The sequence below is a fragment of the Gobius niger genome, assembly GCF_951799975.1.
Source record: "Gobius niger genome assembly, chromosome: 22".
Classification (NCBI taxonomy): Eukaryota; Metazoa; Chordata; class Actinopteri; order Gobiiformes; family Gobiidae; genus Gobius; species Gobius niger.
The window spans coordinates 17,094,724-17,111,202 of record NC_136873.1 but is presented as its reverse complement, the minus strand read 5'-3'; the positions used below and the strand labels follow the sequence as shown (position 1 = coordinate 17,111,202).

At 41.7% G+C, this 16,479-nt stretch overlaps 1 protein-coding gene across 1 annotated transcript; it reads left to right on the top strand.

The window, feature by feature from the left end:
• Nucleotides 1-911: 911 nt before the first annotated feature.
• On the top strand, nucleotides 912-15,116 carry ddx49 (DEAD (Asp-Glu-Ala-Asp) box polypeptide 49). Its single transcript, XM_079580967.1, has 13 exons — nucleotides 912-1,145; nucleotides 4,240-4,363; nucleotides 6,387-6,472; nucleotides 7,148-7,269; nucleotides 8,407-8,594; nucleotides 9,823-9,963; nucleotides 10,048-10,123; nucleotides 10,208-10,284; nucleotides 11,543-11,640; nucleotides 13,109-13,183; nucleotides 13,256-13,344; nucleotides 14,628-14,699; nucleotides 14,854-15,116. Exons 1-13 carry the CDS (start codon nucleotides 1,031-1,033, stop codon nucleotides 15,031-15,033), a joined length of 1,443 nt encoding a protein of 480 aa, XP_079437093.1. The 5' UTR covers nucleotides 912-1,030; the 3' UTR covers nucleotides 15,034-15,116.
• Nucleotides 15,117-16,479: the final 1,363 nt, after the last annotated feature.

Here is a 16,479-nt window from a genome sequence, read left to right as displayed (position 1 = left end):
AGGGGAAGCCACCTTTTTCCGGTGGAGAACCATGGCCTCGGATTTGGAGGTGCTGATCCTCATCCCGGCCGCTACACACTCGGCTGCAAACCGCCCCAGAGCAGCTGAAGGTCCTGGTTCGTTGAAGCCATCAGAACAACATCGTCCGCAAACAGCAGAGATGAGACTCTGAGGCTCCCAAACCGGACACCCTCCGGCCCCTGGCTGCGCCTAGAAATTCTGTCCATAAAAGTAATGAACAGAACCGGTGACAAAGGGCAGCCCTGGCGGAGACCAACACGCACCGGGAACAGGTCTGACTTACTGCCGGCAATGCGAACCAAGCTCCTGCTGCGGTCATACAGGGAACGGACAGCCCTTAGCAGAGGGCCCCGGACCCCATACTCCCGGAGCACCCCCCACAGGGCACCACGAGGGACGCGGTCGAACGCTTTCTCCAGATCCACAAAACACATGTGGACTGGTTGGGCGAACTCCCACGAAAAAAAAACGTTTTTTTTTAAAATTATTATTATTATTATTTTTTATTTATTTATTGAAAAGTATATGATTATACAGAGTATGCCAGGGGGTAACAGAATTGTACAATACAATTATTCAGTTACAAAAAAAACAAACAAAAAAACGTATATTTTTTTTTTTTTTTTTTTTTTTTTTTTTTTTTGAATTGAATTGAACAATTTATTTCGAGCCATATAAACAGAACTATGCAAACAGTGTTCAAGAACAAATACAGAGACAAGGGTACATGCCGTATCTGTCCAAGATCTTTACCTTTACATACAACACACTTCCTTTGCCCCTATACTCGGCCAACAAAATAAAATAAATAACATTGTAGCTCGAAAAGGAAAAACGTATTTGTGTATCCGGAAGTAGGACGAAAGTACGTCATCAGAGCGCGACCGCTAACCACGAGGATGTGTCGCTCAGCCGCTCCATGTTTATTTTGACTTTAATCGTTGTTCCTTCCACAGTTTTGGACACTCTTTCCCCTTGACGCCGTTTGCTCCGAGAGTAAACCGACAGGATGAGTGAGTTTGCGGCTCTCGGGCTGTCTGACTGGCTCGTTAAACAGTGTCAGCAGCTCGGCATCAACAAACCGACGCCTGTGCAGGAGAGCTGTGTGCCTCCTACATTAGCAGGTACTGTATGTGCTAATGCTGCGGCTTCAAGCAAATGTGATGATTGTTTCTATAATGTGTTGTATTGGTGAGTTACTGCCAACGTTTTAAACCAAAAATACAGTTTACTGAACATGCTGCAGCCAGTGTAAGAACTTAAGCTGAAAGTAAACAGACTGGGACTGAAAAACAGCCCTGGACTCCACGACGTGCTGCCTGGCCCAAATTAGCGTAATTGTGACACTTCCACAAATACATATTTTAACCTCTAGCCACCCGCCTTAACCAAGTGCATTTTCGACTTTTTATTTTTTTATTTTTTTATTGGTATCATCAGCAAAAAGAACTGGAAATGTGGTCGTAGAAACAGAAGCAAAAACATTAATTAATATAAATAATAAATAATAGTGGTCCCAAAATTGAACCTTGTGGCACACCATACTCCACGGAATTCCTTTTAGATTCAAATTTTTTTAATACTGGGCTTTACCCAAATCTAAAAGCTTCTCAACTGGAGAGCAACAGTGTAGCGCCTCATTTGAAAGCTAAGACCTACAAAAGTGAGGGTAACTTTTTGTCACGTCATTTTTTTCATATTTTTGTTGTTTTTTTCAATATTTTTTTGTTGTGTTTTCAGTACGTTTTTGTAGTTTTTTTTTGCTGCTTTTCCAGCACATTTTTGTTTTGTTTTCATCCTCTATTTCTTGCTATTTTGATGCTTTTCTTTTTAGCTTTTAGATTTGGGAAAAGCTCAGTTGAGGCGGGACTGGTGGCCCTGGAGCCAGTGGCCCTTCTGTGCTCTTCCAGAATGGACATATGGCCTGTCCGCCCCTGTCTTGCACTGACTGTTGCCTATAGAATTCAATGTGAATATTCTTCTTATTAGTGCTCGAGGCAGTCACCAAAGTATATGCTAGCTTCGTGGTGGAAAGTAACAAAGCAAAAAGTACAAACTGGAGGTGCTTTTATTGAACTTAAAGCCACACCGCGTAGAATTTTGCGTAAAAAAATCAAACTGAAATACAAGCATTTATTTTATCGCAGATATTTTCATAATGGAAAAATATCTCGTAATTGTACAAAGAAAGAAACATGACATTTTGCTGTAAGCGGCTCAGCTCTCCTGAGACATGACTGTAACTTCATGGGAGTGGGTGCGTCTCCAGTCTGGTTTAAACAGGTTAGGTTCTCATCCAAATCCATTCTTTGGTTGCCCACTGCAGAAATATCATTTTCTCAGTCGCACTGCTCATTAGGGGCATGTTTTGTACTGATGGCAACAGTATAGTCCAAAATGTTATGCAGTGTACCTTTACGTCAATTGTGCTAAGTAGGACTGAAAGATCTATCGTATTGATATGGAGATATGAACATTCAAATTGAAAAAGCAAGATATAAATGATGTAGATTTTCATCAATAAAATGGCACTCTTTTGTGCTTTATCTTTATCATTGCTTGTTTTTCACCTAACCGTAGTTCTATCGTATCACATCGATACCGAGATATGAAATTTTGTCCAAATCATTCAGCCCTAATTTAAAAGCCCTCATATTTTTCCTGGTAGCGGCATGGAATTGCTTTTTGTCCTCCATCAGTAAGTTGTTAAAGGAATAGGCCACCGTTTTTACATACTGAGATATGTTCTTACCTTAGCTTTGACGAGTTCTTTAGGACCTGTCTGATCTTCACGCGTGCCTTCAGTCACGTAAACACAGCGCAGACGGCGTTAGCATTTAGCCTCTCCCCCTCTCCACTATAGCTCCAAAACAGGTCTCCCTATTTAAATATGGTTACGTGAAGTGTTCCACTACAAAGTATAATTACACAAAATTAAACAATGTGCATTTTCTAAGAGGATAAAAGGGGGAACTATATTGTAAGGCTTAATAATACCAGGAGTAGTTAGAAATCCGCGCAGTAATCTTCACTTTACTGTGCGGATGGCAAATTACTCCTGGTATTATTACGCCTTACAATATAGTTCCCCCTTTTATCCTCTTAGAAAATGCACATTGTTTAATTTTGTGTAATTATACGTGTTATATACGTAACCATATTTAAATAGGGAAACCGTGGAAGAGCTTGGTAGCTTCTATCTTGACCTGTTTTGGAGCTATAGAGGAGAGGGAGAGAGGCTAAATGCTAACGCCGTCTGCGCTGTGTTTACGTGACTGAAGGCACGGGTGAAGATCAGACAGGTCCTGAAGAACTCGCCAAAGCTAAGGTAAGAACATATCTCAGTATGTAAAAACGGTGGCATGTTCCTTTTAAAGTAGGGATTTGTGAAAATACACTGTGCATCTATATATAGCATCTTTTTTGTTGTTGCTAAGATACTAAGTCTGCACACTCGAATAGAATAATACAAAATTTAATTATTGCAATGATTTAATCCCACCCTAACCAGTCAGTCCAAGGGGAGGGTTGGGTCACTCATCTGAATGATGATAATACTAACATTTATCTAGGACAGGGTGACATCATATAGCTTTTTGTGTTGTTTTATATGGTAAAAGTTACAAGATTAATACATGAAACAGGTCATAACACTGTATTTTAAAAACAAAATCAGTAAACTGTTGGTCATTACAGAACTTGAATGAGGGAACTTGATGATGACTTGATCATTTGAGCACAATGATCTACAGGAAACATAACAGATGGGTCAGATCGGTCAGAACGTCCTACAGGTAAAGGGGAACAGCAGGAGAACAACCATCTCTGGATTCCGAAGTTCGAATTAGGTCTTCGGACAAAACAGAAGCTCGACAATAGCAGACACTCCACCACTTCACCAAAACATGTACACCAGGGGTCAAGGATGAAAGGCTTGGGACATCGAGGTCTTCTGTGCGACCCAACGCCCCCAGACGACCATTTGAGATGTTTTTACCTCCAGCCAAAAATCACACAGCGTTTAGTCACTGATTCAAGAACCTGCTTAGTCTCTAGATTGTGACAATTTGTCCTGGAAATGATGAGAAATGAATGTCAAGTTCTTCAGGGTGAAATCTGACTCACACTTGACGACCAAAAGTTTGCAAACGTTGGCATGTTTTTAGTTTGCTCTGTTTAGTTTGCTTGTCAATCTTGATTTGGAACTTCTTTCGTCAGGACGGGATGTTATGGGCTGTGCTAAAACCGGCAGTGGGAAGACGGCAGCGTTCGTGCTCCCAGTGCTGCAGAAGCTCTCAGAAGATCCTTATGGAGTCTTCTGCCTGGTCCTCACTCCAACCAGGTCAGTGTTCACGGCTCCTTGGGTGTTACTGTTTTGCCCAATAGATGAGTTTGGAGCTGATTTTACACTTAAAGGGGGGGTATTATGCAAAATTGACTTTTTAAAGCTTTACATCATGTTATGATGTCATTCCCTCATTAAAAACATGCCTGAAGTGTTGCCTTGGCACATTCACGTATTTTCGAGTAATCTGTAGAAACTCTGATGGCGGCCATTTTAGGGATAAAACACCTGATTCCTTCAGGAAACGCCCTCGACCTCCAGGATACGCCTCCGAGCTTTCGTCACCAGCCGAGTAACCAACCACTGCTCCTCAGCAGAACCCCCTCCCCGCAGTGTCTAGCCCTAAGATGTAAACAGAGTCATCATGGAGGATTAGCTTCATGCGTTGTGAACCGGAGTTACAGTTCTGAAACTTTTACAAAGACACACATCAGTGTTTCTGTTACCGAAACACCCAGGATTAAAACCGGTGACAAGAACACTTATTACAGTGTCTGGTTCTGCGCTGGGCCTTGATGATGCACAGAGCCTCCGGAGAAAGCTAATGCTAAGCTAAACCTCGAGTCATCACGTGAAAACGAGAAATATGCTCACACAAAGTCAATAAAACCACCACACACATAAAGAACCGTTTAACAATGATCACACACGGAGCCTGGCTTGTTGATTTGGAAGTTTATTGCTCACATTTCATCTACAATGGGTCATAGCCGAGTGGTTTTCTCCCGGAGCTAACAAGCTAGCCGCGACAAGCTAACGGGAAAATTCACTGAATACAAGCAGCATATTATGCATTGAAAACGTCACTAAAACAGGCAACTGCTTGAAGCAGCCTTTATGATGATCACACACGGAGTCTGGCTTGTTGATTGTGTAGTTTATTGCTCACATTTCATCTACAGTGAGTCGTAGCCGAGTGGTTTTCTCCCGGAGCTAACAAGCTAGCCGCGATAAGCTAACGGGAAAATTCACTGAATACAAGCAGCATATTATGCACTAAAAACCTAATTAAAACAGGCAACTGCTTGAAGCAGCCTTTATGACGATCACACACGGAGCCTGGCTTGTTTTCGTAGTTTATTGCTGACATTTCATCTACAGTGAGTCGTAGCCGAGTGGTTTTCTCCCGGAGCTAAGGCACTATTAGCCGCGACAAGCTAACAACCTTCACCTTCACAACATTAATTGAAAACAGGCAGCATATTATGCACAAATAACGTCAATAAAGCAGCAACTACTCGAAGCAGCCTTTACGATGATCACACAATGAGCCTGGCTTTACACATTTGTGGTTTATTGCAGACTTTTCATCAACAATGAGCTGTAGTCGATTATAACAAGCTAACGGGGTAACCTCGAAAAACCACTGTCCACCTGCACAGATAATGTCCGTCTTTTGAATCGTATGGGCTCCTGCAGATCCTGGTGTCGTCCATGGGGGTATAGTTAGAGATCCATAGGGCATGGCAGATGCAAAGAGAGAGCCTCCAAACAGCAGTTATTTTTCAGGCAAGAGCCCCTTCCAAGCGTCCGGTGTGGAAGGTTCGTCTCCAAATCATATCCTGTGTGGCCATTGTTCACAAAGTGATAAACAGTAGCTCCTTTCCAACAATAAAAATTAAAATGCACCGATCGTAGTTTCAATACTGTTGAGACAAGCGGAGTGTTGTTGTGATGCCACAGACAGCGTGTGGAGGGGGCGTGTCGGAAAGGGTCAGAGGTTCTTAAAGAGACAGGGGCCTATTTCAAGTCATTTGCTACCGCCATTTTGAAAGAGCAATTTTATACAAGGCAGTTATTCTAATTTACTGCATTTACAGACCAACAGAAGGTTTCGTCATCATTGTAGTGTGCTATAGACTGGTGCTATGTGGCTGAAAAAAGCATAATACCCCCTCTTTAACAATTACCTTATACAATTAAAACGCACCACACGATTAGATGAAAGTTGGATTGCCTGTCCTAACCCAATGCCACGTCTCTTATCCTGTGGCTCTGATTGTGAAATGTCCTTTTCCAGAGAGCTGGCCTATCAGATCGCAGAGCAGTTCCGAGTCCTGGGGAAGCCTCTGGGTGTGAAGGACTGCATTATAGTCGGAGGAATGGGTGAGTTTATTTCCCCTTCTGTGTCTAAACCAAACTACACCTGCAACACTTTGAGCAAGTAACTCCTGAGGAAAGTCAAGTCAGTGGTGTTTTATTTGTGCGTGGAGGCGAGATAGCACTTTTACTGCACATTAGAGTTGTGCAGATGGACGGGCAACATCACGATGGAGAGCCACCATCGTGATGCCAGGCACTGATCTTCTGTGGGCCTTGTAAACCTTCAAACTTTGCAGGGATTGCACTGTAAATTCAATCACGGATATAACTAATATGCGCACTAGTTTCAGTACCTGCCAGGAGCCATGATGTGTTAGCCGTAATTAAATCTCTCTCTCTCTGCAGCTCAGAGTTTAACAGCACGAAATTGGGCATAAAAGTTTTGTAATGTGAGCTGACCATGAAATATCACGGTGAAAGTCATCATAGCAGAGTATAGATCCAGCTCCCAACCCAGCTTTGACAATAGATTAACGACGATATTTTTTTTATCGCCCAATAAGAGTCTCACTACTAAAAATATAATGATATATAAAATATAGAAACACTATCAAAACAATCCCCATAAAAGTCTCTGGACAAACAATGAGTTGCAATAATGAAAGGCCTTTTAACTGTTTCCGTGTGTAAAGGACAGCAGTTGTTCCCTGTGTGCTGATGTCTCTGTCGTGTCCTCAGACATGGTGACCCAGGCTCTGGAGCTGTCCAACCAGCCTCATGTGGTGGTGGCCACTCCGGGGCGACTGGCCGACCACATCCGCAGCTCCAACACCTTCAGCCTCCGCAGGATCCAGTTCCTGGTCAGTGGAGCTTCTTTTAGGCTGTCGTGGGTGCAGTCTGGTGTAGGGTATAAGGGTTTATTAATCAACTAATTTGTTAATTAATTCAGTGGTTCTCAACCTTTTGGAGCCGCGACCCCCATAATAACAGTTTATTAGGATTGTGACCCCCGCCTGGGTCAGACCATGGGAAAAACAGGGACATTAACCTCTTAACTCCCGCCTGAACCGAGAGAGTATTTTACCTCACGTTATCAGATTTTTTCCCTCATTTTTTTGTTGGGTATTCGACTCATTTTTGTAGCTTTTTTGTCATTTTTTCGTCCATTTTTTGTCACATTTTTGTAATTTTTGGTCACATTTTTATCAATTTTTTGTATTTTTTTTTGTCACATTTTGTCATATTTTTTGTCAAATTTCTGTGATTTTTTCGTCATTTTTTGTCAATTTCTTGTGACATTTTTGCCATTTTTTCATCAATTTTTCGTCACTTTTTTGCCAATGTTTTCTCGCTTTTTTTTGTCACATTTCCATCAGTTTTCTTACTATTTTCACAGCTTTTTTCCCAGAAGCTTTTGGACTGGGGTAAAGCCAAACTGGAGAAAATGTGCTTGGTTCAGGTGGGAGTTAAGGGGTTAACCTATATAATTCTAAAAAAAACAAAGACAAAACAATGGCTAATATAAAATGAATCAAATTTAGAACAAATAATGGCATCCTAGTATAATAGCAACACCATCATAATAATATTAAAATATACAAATTTGTGTCAAATTTGTCCCCCAGGTTGAGAAACCCTGAATTAATTAATATGTTGTAGATTAGCCTTAAAAATTTAACGGGGCACCAGTTCGAAAAAGCGAACAAAATAAAAGAATAGGAGGCTAAACTACAGATTTATCTGAAGGAAGCAAGTTCTTGAACGTACACATTGACCCTTAGTCTGAAATAATAAACACAGACATTACCAAAGCAAACTGTGGTTTATGGAGGTTTAATGATCAAAATCTATTAACAGACATCTTACATTTACTGTATGACTGTTTTTTACTGACTCTAAGTTGTGGACATGAATATAGCCCTCAGACACAGACGCCCACAGAAGTAGCAGCGCTCTGTGATGAAGCTTGCATTAACCCTGATGCTGGTGTGTGTCAGATCCTGGACGAGGCGGACCGCCTGCTGGAGCAGGGCTGCGCAGACTTCACCTCAGACCTGGAGGTGATCCTGGGGGCGCTGCCGGCCAAACGCCAGACCCTGCTGTTCAGCGCCACCCTGACAGACACGCTGCAGGAGCTCAAGAACATCGCCCTCAACGAGCCCTTCTTCTGGGAGAGCCAGTCCGAGTGAGTGCCACCTGCTGCAGCCCATACAGAGGCCCCAATTCAGATCAAGCGTTATAACTTTTTAGATAATTTTTCTTAACATCTTAGCTTTGATGTCAGAGTAAAAAATAAACAAGCTCACATTTTACGGTGCATTATACTGTATGACTTTCCCTGGACTCGCTAGCTGTAGTTTTTCAGGAAATAAGTGCAGCATCATGGCAGACCCTCATCTGTCATTCACAGATATTAGATGGTTTGGTAGGGCTGTGCAATTAATCGAAATTCGATTACGATTTCGATTACAACAGTAAACGATTACAAAATTAGCATAATCGCAAAAAATCGATTATAATTTTTTTTTTCAATTTTTCACTTTATTTTTTTGTTTTAATTTATTTTATTTTTTTTTCATTTTTTTTGTTCAATTTTTAATTTTGGGATTTTTGTCACTTTTTTGATGGATTTTTGTCATTTTTTTGATGGATTTTTGTCTTTTTTCAGCTGGATTTTTGTCATTTTTTTGATGGATTTTTGTCTTTTTTCTGCTGGATTTTTGTCATTTTTTTAATGGATTTTTGTCACTTTTTGATGGATTTTTGTCTTTTTTTTTTATGGATTTTTGTCTTTTTTCTGCTGGATTTTTGTCTTTTTTCTGCTGGATTTTAGTCTTTTTTTTGCTGGATTTTTGTCTTTTTTTTTTGCTGGATTTTTGTCACTTTTTTGATGGATTTTTGTCACTTTTTTGATGGATTTTTTTAAAGGCAACAAATAATCGTTTGAATAATCGTGATTTCAATTATGACAAAAATAATCGTGATTACTATTTTTTCAATAATCGAGCAGCCCTATCGTTTGGTGTCCATGTGTAGCACGAAATGTGTCCAAGATGACGCTGTAATCCAAATATGGTCATTCCCTTTGTGGGAGTTAGAAACAGGCGCATGTGCAGACGTTGCAAAACCTTTGGCCCGTTTTCTCCAAATGAGGTTTTGAATTTTTACAGATAATTCACTAATATTGGCGTATTTAAAAACGTAAAATACCCTGTGTCTCTGTTTTGTAACTAATACATTTCTGCTCAAAGGTTTTCTGGAACATTTGGTAACGCTTTATATTAAGGTGTGCTTGTTAAGTATTAAAAAAGCATTAGTAATGTGCTTGCAAAGCCTTAAGCCGTTGGTAATTTTCCCCACGACCTCATTATGAACGCTGTGGTGATGTTTCAGTAATGTTCTTCGTGTTTCAGGACACGCACCGTGGAGGAGCTGGACCAGAGGTACATCCTGACCCCAGAGAAGGTCAAAGACGCCCACCTGGTCCACCTCATCCAGACCTTCACCGACGAGCACCACGACTGGTCCATCATCATCTTCACCAACACGTGCAAGTGAGTGCCACCAGGGAATACAGTTTCATTTCAACATCTGGGGTTAGGGAAAAGATCTGAGCTGTAATGACTTTCTCTCTGCAGAAACTGCCAAGTCCTGACGATGATGCTTCGGGAGTTTAATTTCCCCACGATCTCTCTCCACTCCATGATGAAGCAGGTGAAGCGCGGTCTGGCTTTCAAACACAAACATCATTTCCATATAGTTATTACTTCGTTCTAACATTCTCTTCTCTTGACTTAGAAACAACGGTTTGCAAATCTGGCCAAGTTCAAGGCGAGCGTGTACAGAATCCTGATCGCCACAGACGTAGCTGCCAGGTACGAGACCACTTCATTATAACTCTGGAAAAGGAGGATATCGATTTATTCACAAATGCGAGTCTTTTATATGATGGAGTTGCATATGTTTATGTCCTTCGTTTTAGTTGTGAAGGGCATTGTCCAATCAGAAAGTAGAATGAGCCCGCTAAATCCACTTCCAAATCAACTCAAATGACAGTCAGCATAATTTGTCTTTCACTGTTGGAGGATGATATGAATGTGATTTGAAAATACTGTTATCACTGGGAGTTTTTTTCAAATAGCAGCTTCAAAATTCTTAAATCCATTAAACTTGTGAGTTTTGGGATTTCTTTGCAGGATGTTAGAATAGCCTCCCAGAGCTGCTTTTTGGATGAAAACTGCCTCCCACCCTCATAGATGTTTTGCTTGTTGATGCTTTAAAGGTTCTCAATAGGGTTGAGGTCAGGGTAGGAGGGGGTCCACATCATGAGTTTCTTTCCTTTTATGCCCATGCAGAGGTATTCTTTACAGCATGACATGGTGCATGAAGATGATCTTGTTCGGGAAAGCACGGCTCTTCGAAGAAAGTGGTCAGTCAGAAACTCCACATACTATTCAGAAGTCATTTTCACACCTTCAGGGATCCTAAAGGGGCCGACCAGCTCTATCACCATGATTCCAGCCCAAAACATGACTCCGCCCCCTCTTTACTGACGTCACAGCCTTGTTGGGACATGGTGGCCATTCACCAACCATCCACTACTCCATCCATCTGACCATCCAGGGTTACACGGCCTCATCAGTGAACAAGACTGTTTGAAAATGAGTCCTCATGTATTTCTGAGCCACTGCAGCCGTTTCTGTTCATGAGCTTCAATGAACAGTTTAGGGGAGGCCGGATAGAAGGTTTATGCACAACTGCAGCCTCTGGAGGGTCCTACACCTTGATGTTCGGGAGACTCCAGAGGCATCAAATAACTGTCTGCGGCTTTGTAGCAGCTGTTCTCTTAATCTGATGTATTTGTCTGGCAGAAACCGTCCATATTGTGCCTTTATCTGCACAAACCAGTGTGTTTCATCATCAGAGAGGTCCTTTTTCTTTCCCTTTTTGCTTGAAAATGATGGTCTGCTTAATAATGGTGAACGTCTTTTTTCAGTAGTTTTTCCCGTAACTGGGCTCACCTGACAACTGCTCATCACAGGCGTCTGAGATTGATTGACGTCAATTTGCATAATAATTTGGAATGCAGTTCAATACATCTGTGTGACAGTGTTTGTTCTTCTCGTCCTGCAGAGGTTTGGACATCCCCACTGTGCAGGTGGTGATTAACCACAACACGCCGGGCCTCCCCAAAATCTACATCCACAGAGTCGGCAGGACGGCCCGAGCAGGTACTGAGTCTGACCTTTTCATTGAATATGAAACATAGTAGTGTGGCATCTTTCACATAGTTTTATTAATGACCAAGTGTTGTTTAGCCTGGTTTATTCACCCAGATCTATGATGAAACTCTAGATAGGAAACTACAGCAAATATCACGGTCATCTTGATATTGTCCTTTTGGCAAATTGAAACATGCACACTCAAATGAAGAACATCGTCCTATCTGTTGTTTTATTATACAGTCCCTCCAGGATTTTGCCGGCCAAAAGGAACTGTTTTTTTCTGCTTTTTCTGCGTACCGTAGATGCTCTAATATAGGCCGGGGCCTTTATTTACTCAAGGGCATCTAGGACCAGGCCTTTATTGGAACCAGGCCACAATTAGAGACAGGCCTTTATTTCTATTTGAGCAAAACGGCCAGGAAAATGAAGAAAAACAAGATTTGTGTCCATTTGCACCTAAAATATTAGGTTCATTTCTTAATTAACATTTCAAACCCTCTCCCAGCGGCTGGAACATTGACGCCTTTTATTTTGTCGGGACAACAGGAAGTGTTTCGTTGCTGTTAGCGGAGCTTTGACATCAATGTCACTGCAGGTTTCTGTTTCGTTTTTACCGCGGACCGGATTATTTGTTGTTATCTTGTGTAAAAGGCGAGTTTAGACGGAGCGTTTGTGTTTGTGATTGATCATGAGACTGACCCGAGAGAAGACGAGACGCTCGCGCTGATCGGAGGAGTTATTTTGAGGCGTGGGACTGACCTGCACACGGAGCAGCTGGACGTGCTTTGAAGACGCGATGGAGACTTTATTAAAACCCTGGAGGGTCACACAAGATTTGTTGCCCTGTTTCCACAAATAGTCAGAGGAGGTTTGAAAAGTGGCTAAATCTGTGTCAAAGTTACGCTCGGATCAGCTCCTCCGCAGCGTCCACCTCGGCCCGGGTTCCCGTTTGTTTACTTCCTGCACGTGAGTTTTCATTTACACCAGTATGAGACAAATTCCTAACATGGGGAATATTTCTACCGCTATAGTTTCTAATAAAAGCCCCGGTCTGTTTTAGAGACCGGCTTTAATTTGTCTCCACCGGCCGCGAACCCGGCCTCTGTTAGAGACCCAGCCGCTAATGGAATACAGGCCAGTATTAGAGAATTTACGGTATGTCTTTACATCAAAATCAAACTTTTCTTTGCTTTAAACTGTGTAAAATGCAGAGAGACCAAAGAGATAAAGAAAAGACTTGGGACTAGTCAATAGGCTCCTGTCGCCGTGAGGCTCCGGGTCCAACAGCAGTGACTCCTAAAGCTCACGCAGCTTAAAAGCACCTCACATCAACACCAGCGCATCACGGGGAAAAGAGGCAGCATTTATCAGCTTTAATAGTTGCAACATTGTGAAATCCTGGAGGGACTGTCTATGACTCCGTGGCCTTTACCGTGATTGACTAGTGTCTCATTACCCTTCTTTATTTTTCCAGGGAGAAATGGCGTGTCCATCACTCTGGTCACACAGTATGACATCCACCTGGTTCACTCCATCGAAGAACAAACCCGTATGTTTTTGATAAAGTAAATATCAGATTACACCGAATCCTCTCGGGGCTAACGCGACCTCCTCTGTGCAGAGACCAAGCTGAAGGAGTTCCCTGTCGATGAGAAGGAGGTCCACAAGATCCTCACTCAGGTCAACGTGGCCAGGCGGGAGTGTGAGATCGTACGTTTCACTCTACCGGGTCCTACAACTATGTTTTTTTTTCTACAGGCAAAACTAAATTTTTTCAGTTTTCAGGTTTTGGGCCAAATTGGTCTCTGAACATATAAGCTTTCACCCGGAAACAGAAAATATACCTAATCTTCACAATAACATGTTTAAATATTGCGCTGATTCAATGTTCCCCCATAGACTTATATGGGAGAACACAATTTCAAGGGCCTTTTTCTCAAAACACATTTTTCTGTCATTGTGGCGACACTATGTCCACGTCAGTCGGACCTAAAGATTTCACATTTTCCAGCCTTGGACTGAACAATATTTGGAAGATTTTTTCAGAGGGATTTTTTATTATTTAATCCCTAAGCCCCATTTATTGAGTTTTGAATGTCAAAAAATAAGGCGAAAATTAAATTTGTACAAATTTTTCCACTAAAAAACAGCTTATTTTAAAACTAAACAAGATATTCAAAATTCCTTCAGAAAAAGTCTTCATAAAGTCTTGGTAACTCATTCATCAATAAAATGAAACAACAAATTTGAATGTAGCTCTATCCATTATTCAGATTTTGTTGCTGAAAAGATGGGAAATTTGGGGCATTTTTAGGCATAAAACACTTTGTTCTTATATGAAAAGATAAAATGACAGAAAACTTGCAATGTATTTTTTTTCTCACATTTATGCCAGTGATCGACAGCAAACGTTTCAAATTGATATCTGTAAATGTACATTTTCTCCCTATTCACCTGCATCGTCTCGCCTTAAACAGATACAATTTAATGCAATCTGATGTAGCTAATATTCTGTTCTCATCAGCCTTATTACAGTGATTAAAATCTGCATTATGAATACTTGCCTAAAAAACAACCACCATTGTTTATTATAGCAACACTAAGCTATTGGACAACTTTTATTATTTATTATGTTAATGTATTTACTACTTTTTATTTAGTGGGCCCTGCAGCTTCTTCAGTCACTCACAAGGGGTGGACTAAGCTGCTGCCACTTTTTCCAGGATTATTCCTCCTTTATCAGCTTCAACAAACTACAATAAGCTCTGTGCTGTGTAATGCTATGTTAATGTGTTTATCTCTACTATCAGCTACAGTGGATGAGGACTTTGTTTCTAATATGTTCATTTCCCATGCAAACGTTTCAAAAAACCTAAAGCAAAACCATAGTCCCGTCTGTTTGTCTCCGGTTGAAAATGTAGATCAACCATAAAATCTTCCTTCTGTGTTTGATGAAACAAGTGTAAAACTTTGCACTAACTTTGTTCGAACAGAAACTGGAGGCCTCTGACTTTGACGAGAAAAAGGAGATCAACAAAAGGAAGCAGATGATCCTGGAGGGAAAGGCAAGTGCTGTGAATGAAATACTGAGTAACATTAACATCTCTGTGAGAATCAAGCTCATCTACATTCAAAACTAAAACGGGCACAAAGTTTGATGTGGAAAAGTAACAAAGTAACAGTGTTTTGTCGTCCTCTTCTTTGCACTTCTGCTCCCAGGACCCCGACCTGGAGGCCAAGAGGAAAGCGGAGCTGGAGAAGATCAGGAGTCTGAAGAAGAAATTCAAAGAGAAGATCCAGGAGAGCATGGAGCGGCAGAAGCAAGCGCAGGTCAAACAGAGCATCAGGAAGCGCAGGCTACAGCAGAAGAAGGCCAGAGCCGGCACTTCCTCACAGTGAACGGCTCCGTGACGACTACGGGCCTAAAGCGGGGCCTGGACGCTGGAGCAGGGACCGCATTGAGGCACAAACGTGGAGAACTTTGACAGACTCAGGCCGACATTGAGACGCCACGGAAATGGGAGGTTTCGCTGTGACATTTTCAACTGAACTGGAAAAAGAACAATCTCACCCCCCGGTTTTGTACTAAGCAGCTTCACTATGAAATGTTAAAAAAAAAGAACAGGATTGAAGGAAGGATGGACTACTTCTGTGCAACTAAACATCTGTGGTTTCACTGTGTAGCATCCTGTAACAGCTCAGTGGCAACATGAATACTTCTGTAGGTTCATCTTCTGACTCTAACCTATTTTACTTTACTTTTATAAACAAAAGCTCCAGTCAAACTGTTGTGAAAACAAATGTTTTGAATGGGAAAATACTAGTGATGGGTAGATGATACCTCTGTGTGTGTGTCACACACTTTTACAAATTGTGTCACGCTGTGTTGGTAGGCTTATAGGCGCCATCTGGTGGTGAAAAAGCATTGCAGCAGAATATGAACCAAATCGTCAGGACTGAACTGTTTAACCCGCTGAGAGTGAGAAAATGAGAACAGAAATGAATGAAGATTTATGAGATGTATCAGTGGTACAACCTTCTAAAAATGAAGTCACTGACCAAGATTTAATAAAATTAAATAATATGACACCAGAAGTATTTCCGCTTTTGTTAACCCGTGGATGTCAAGTCAAAAGACTAAACCTGCATCATCTGATTCGAATTCACGACCCTATGACTCCTAACTGGCCGCTCTGCTTACATGAATATATCAGAGGTTTCATGTAGGCCACAGGGCAATCCGTCTGTGCTTTACACGCTGTCTATTGAATATTTTTGTTATCAGGGCAGAATTGCCTCGTGATTTGGGCAGCCCAGGCCGGGCACTCGAGCCCGAGAGCACCCGCGGGATCGGCGTGTGGTACATGAATCCCTAAAGACAACATGAGCCAGACGGTGCTCTCGTTCAACTGGCGCCCCCTGCTGCTCGTTGTGTACAACACTACATGATACAAAATGACACAGTGACTGTCGCTCACGTGACTTTTCTCAAAGTGAAACGCTCGGTGATACGCCCGGCTGAGGTATTGTTTTCAGCGCATGATACTTGCATCGGTGCCACAGCTCGTTTAGTCCATCATTAGAAAATACTATTGTGACAAGTCTCTGCTACACTGTAGTCATTATTCATTCACTTCACACTCGGTGGTGGTGAGCTACTATTGTAGCCACAGCCGCACAGGGGCAGATTGTCCATTTACCAGAGGATTATAATGTGTTTATATCCTGATCTCTTATGTCAGTGCCCTCTGCTGGACATGTGTGGAATTCTTTCCTTTCTCTATTTAAGCTTCAAGGTTCAAGATTATTTATTTAAAAAATCATAACTCTGCACAGGAATGGGCT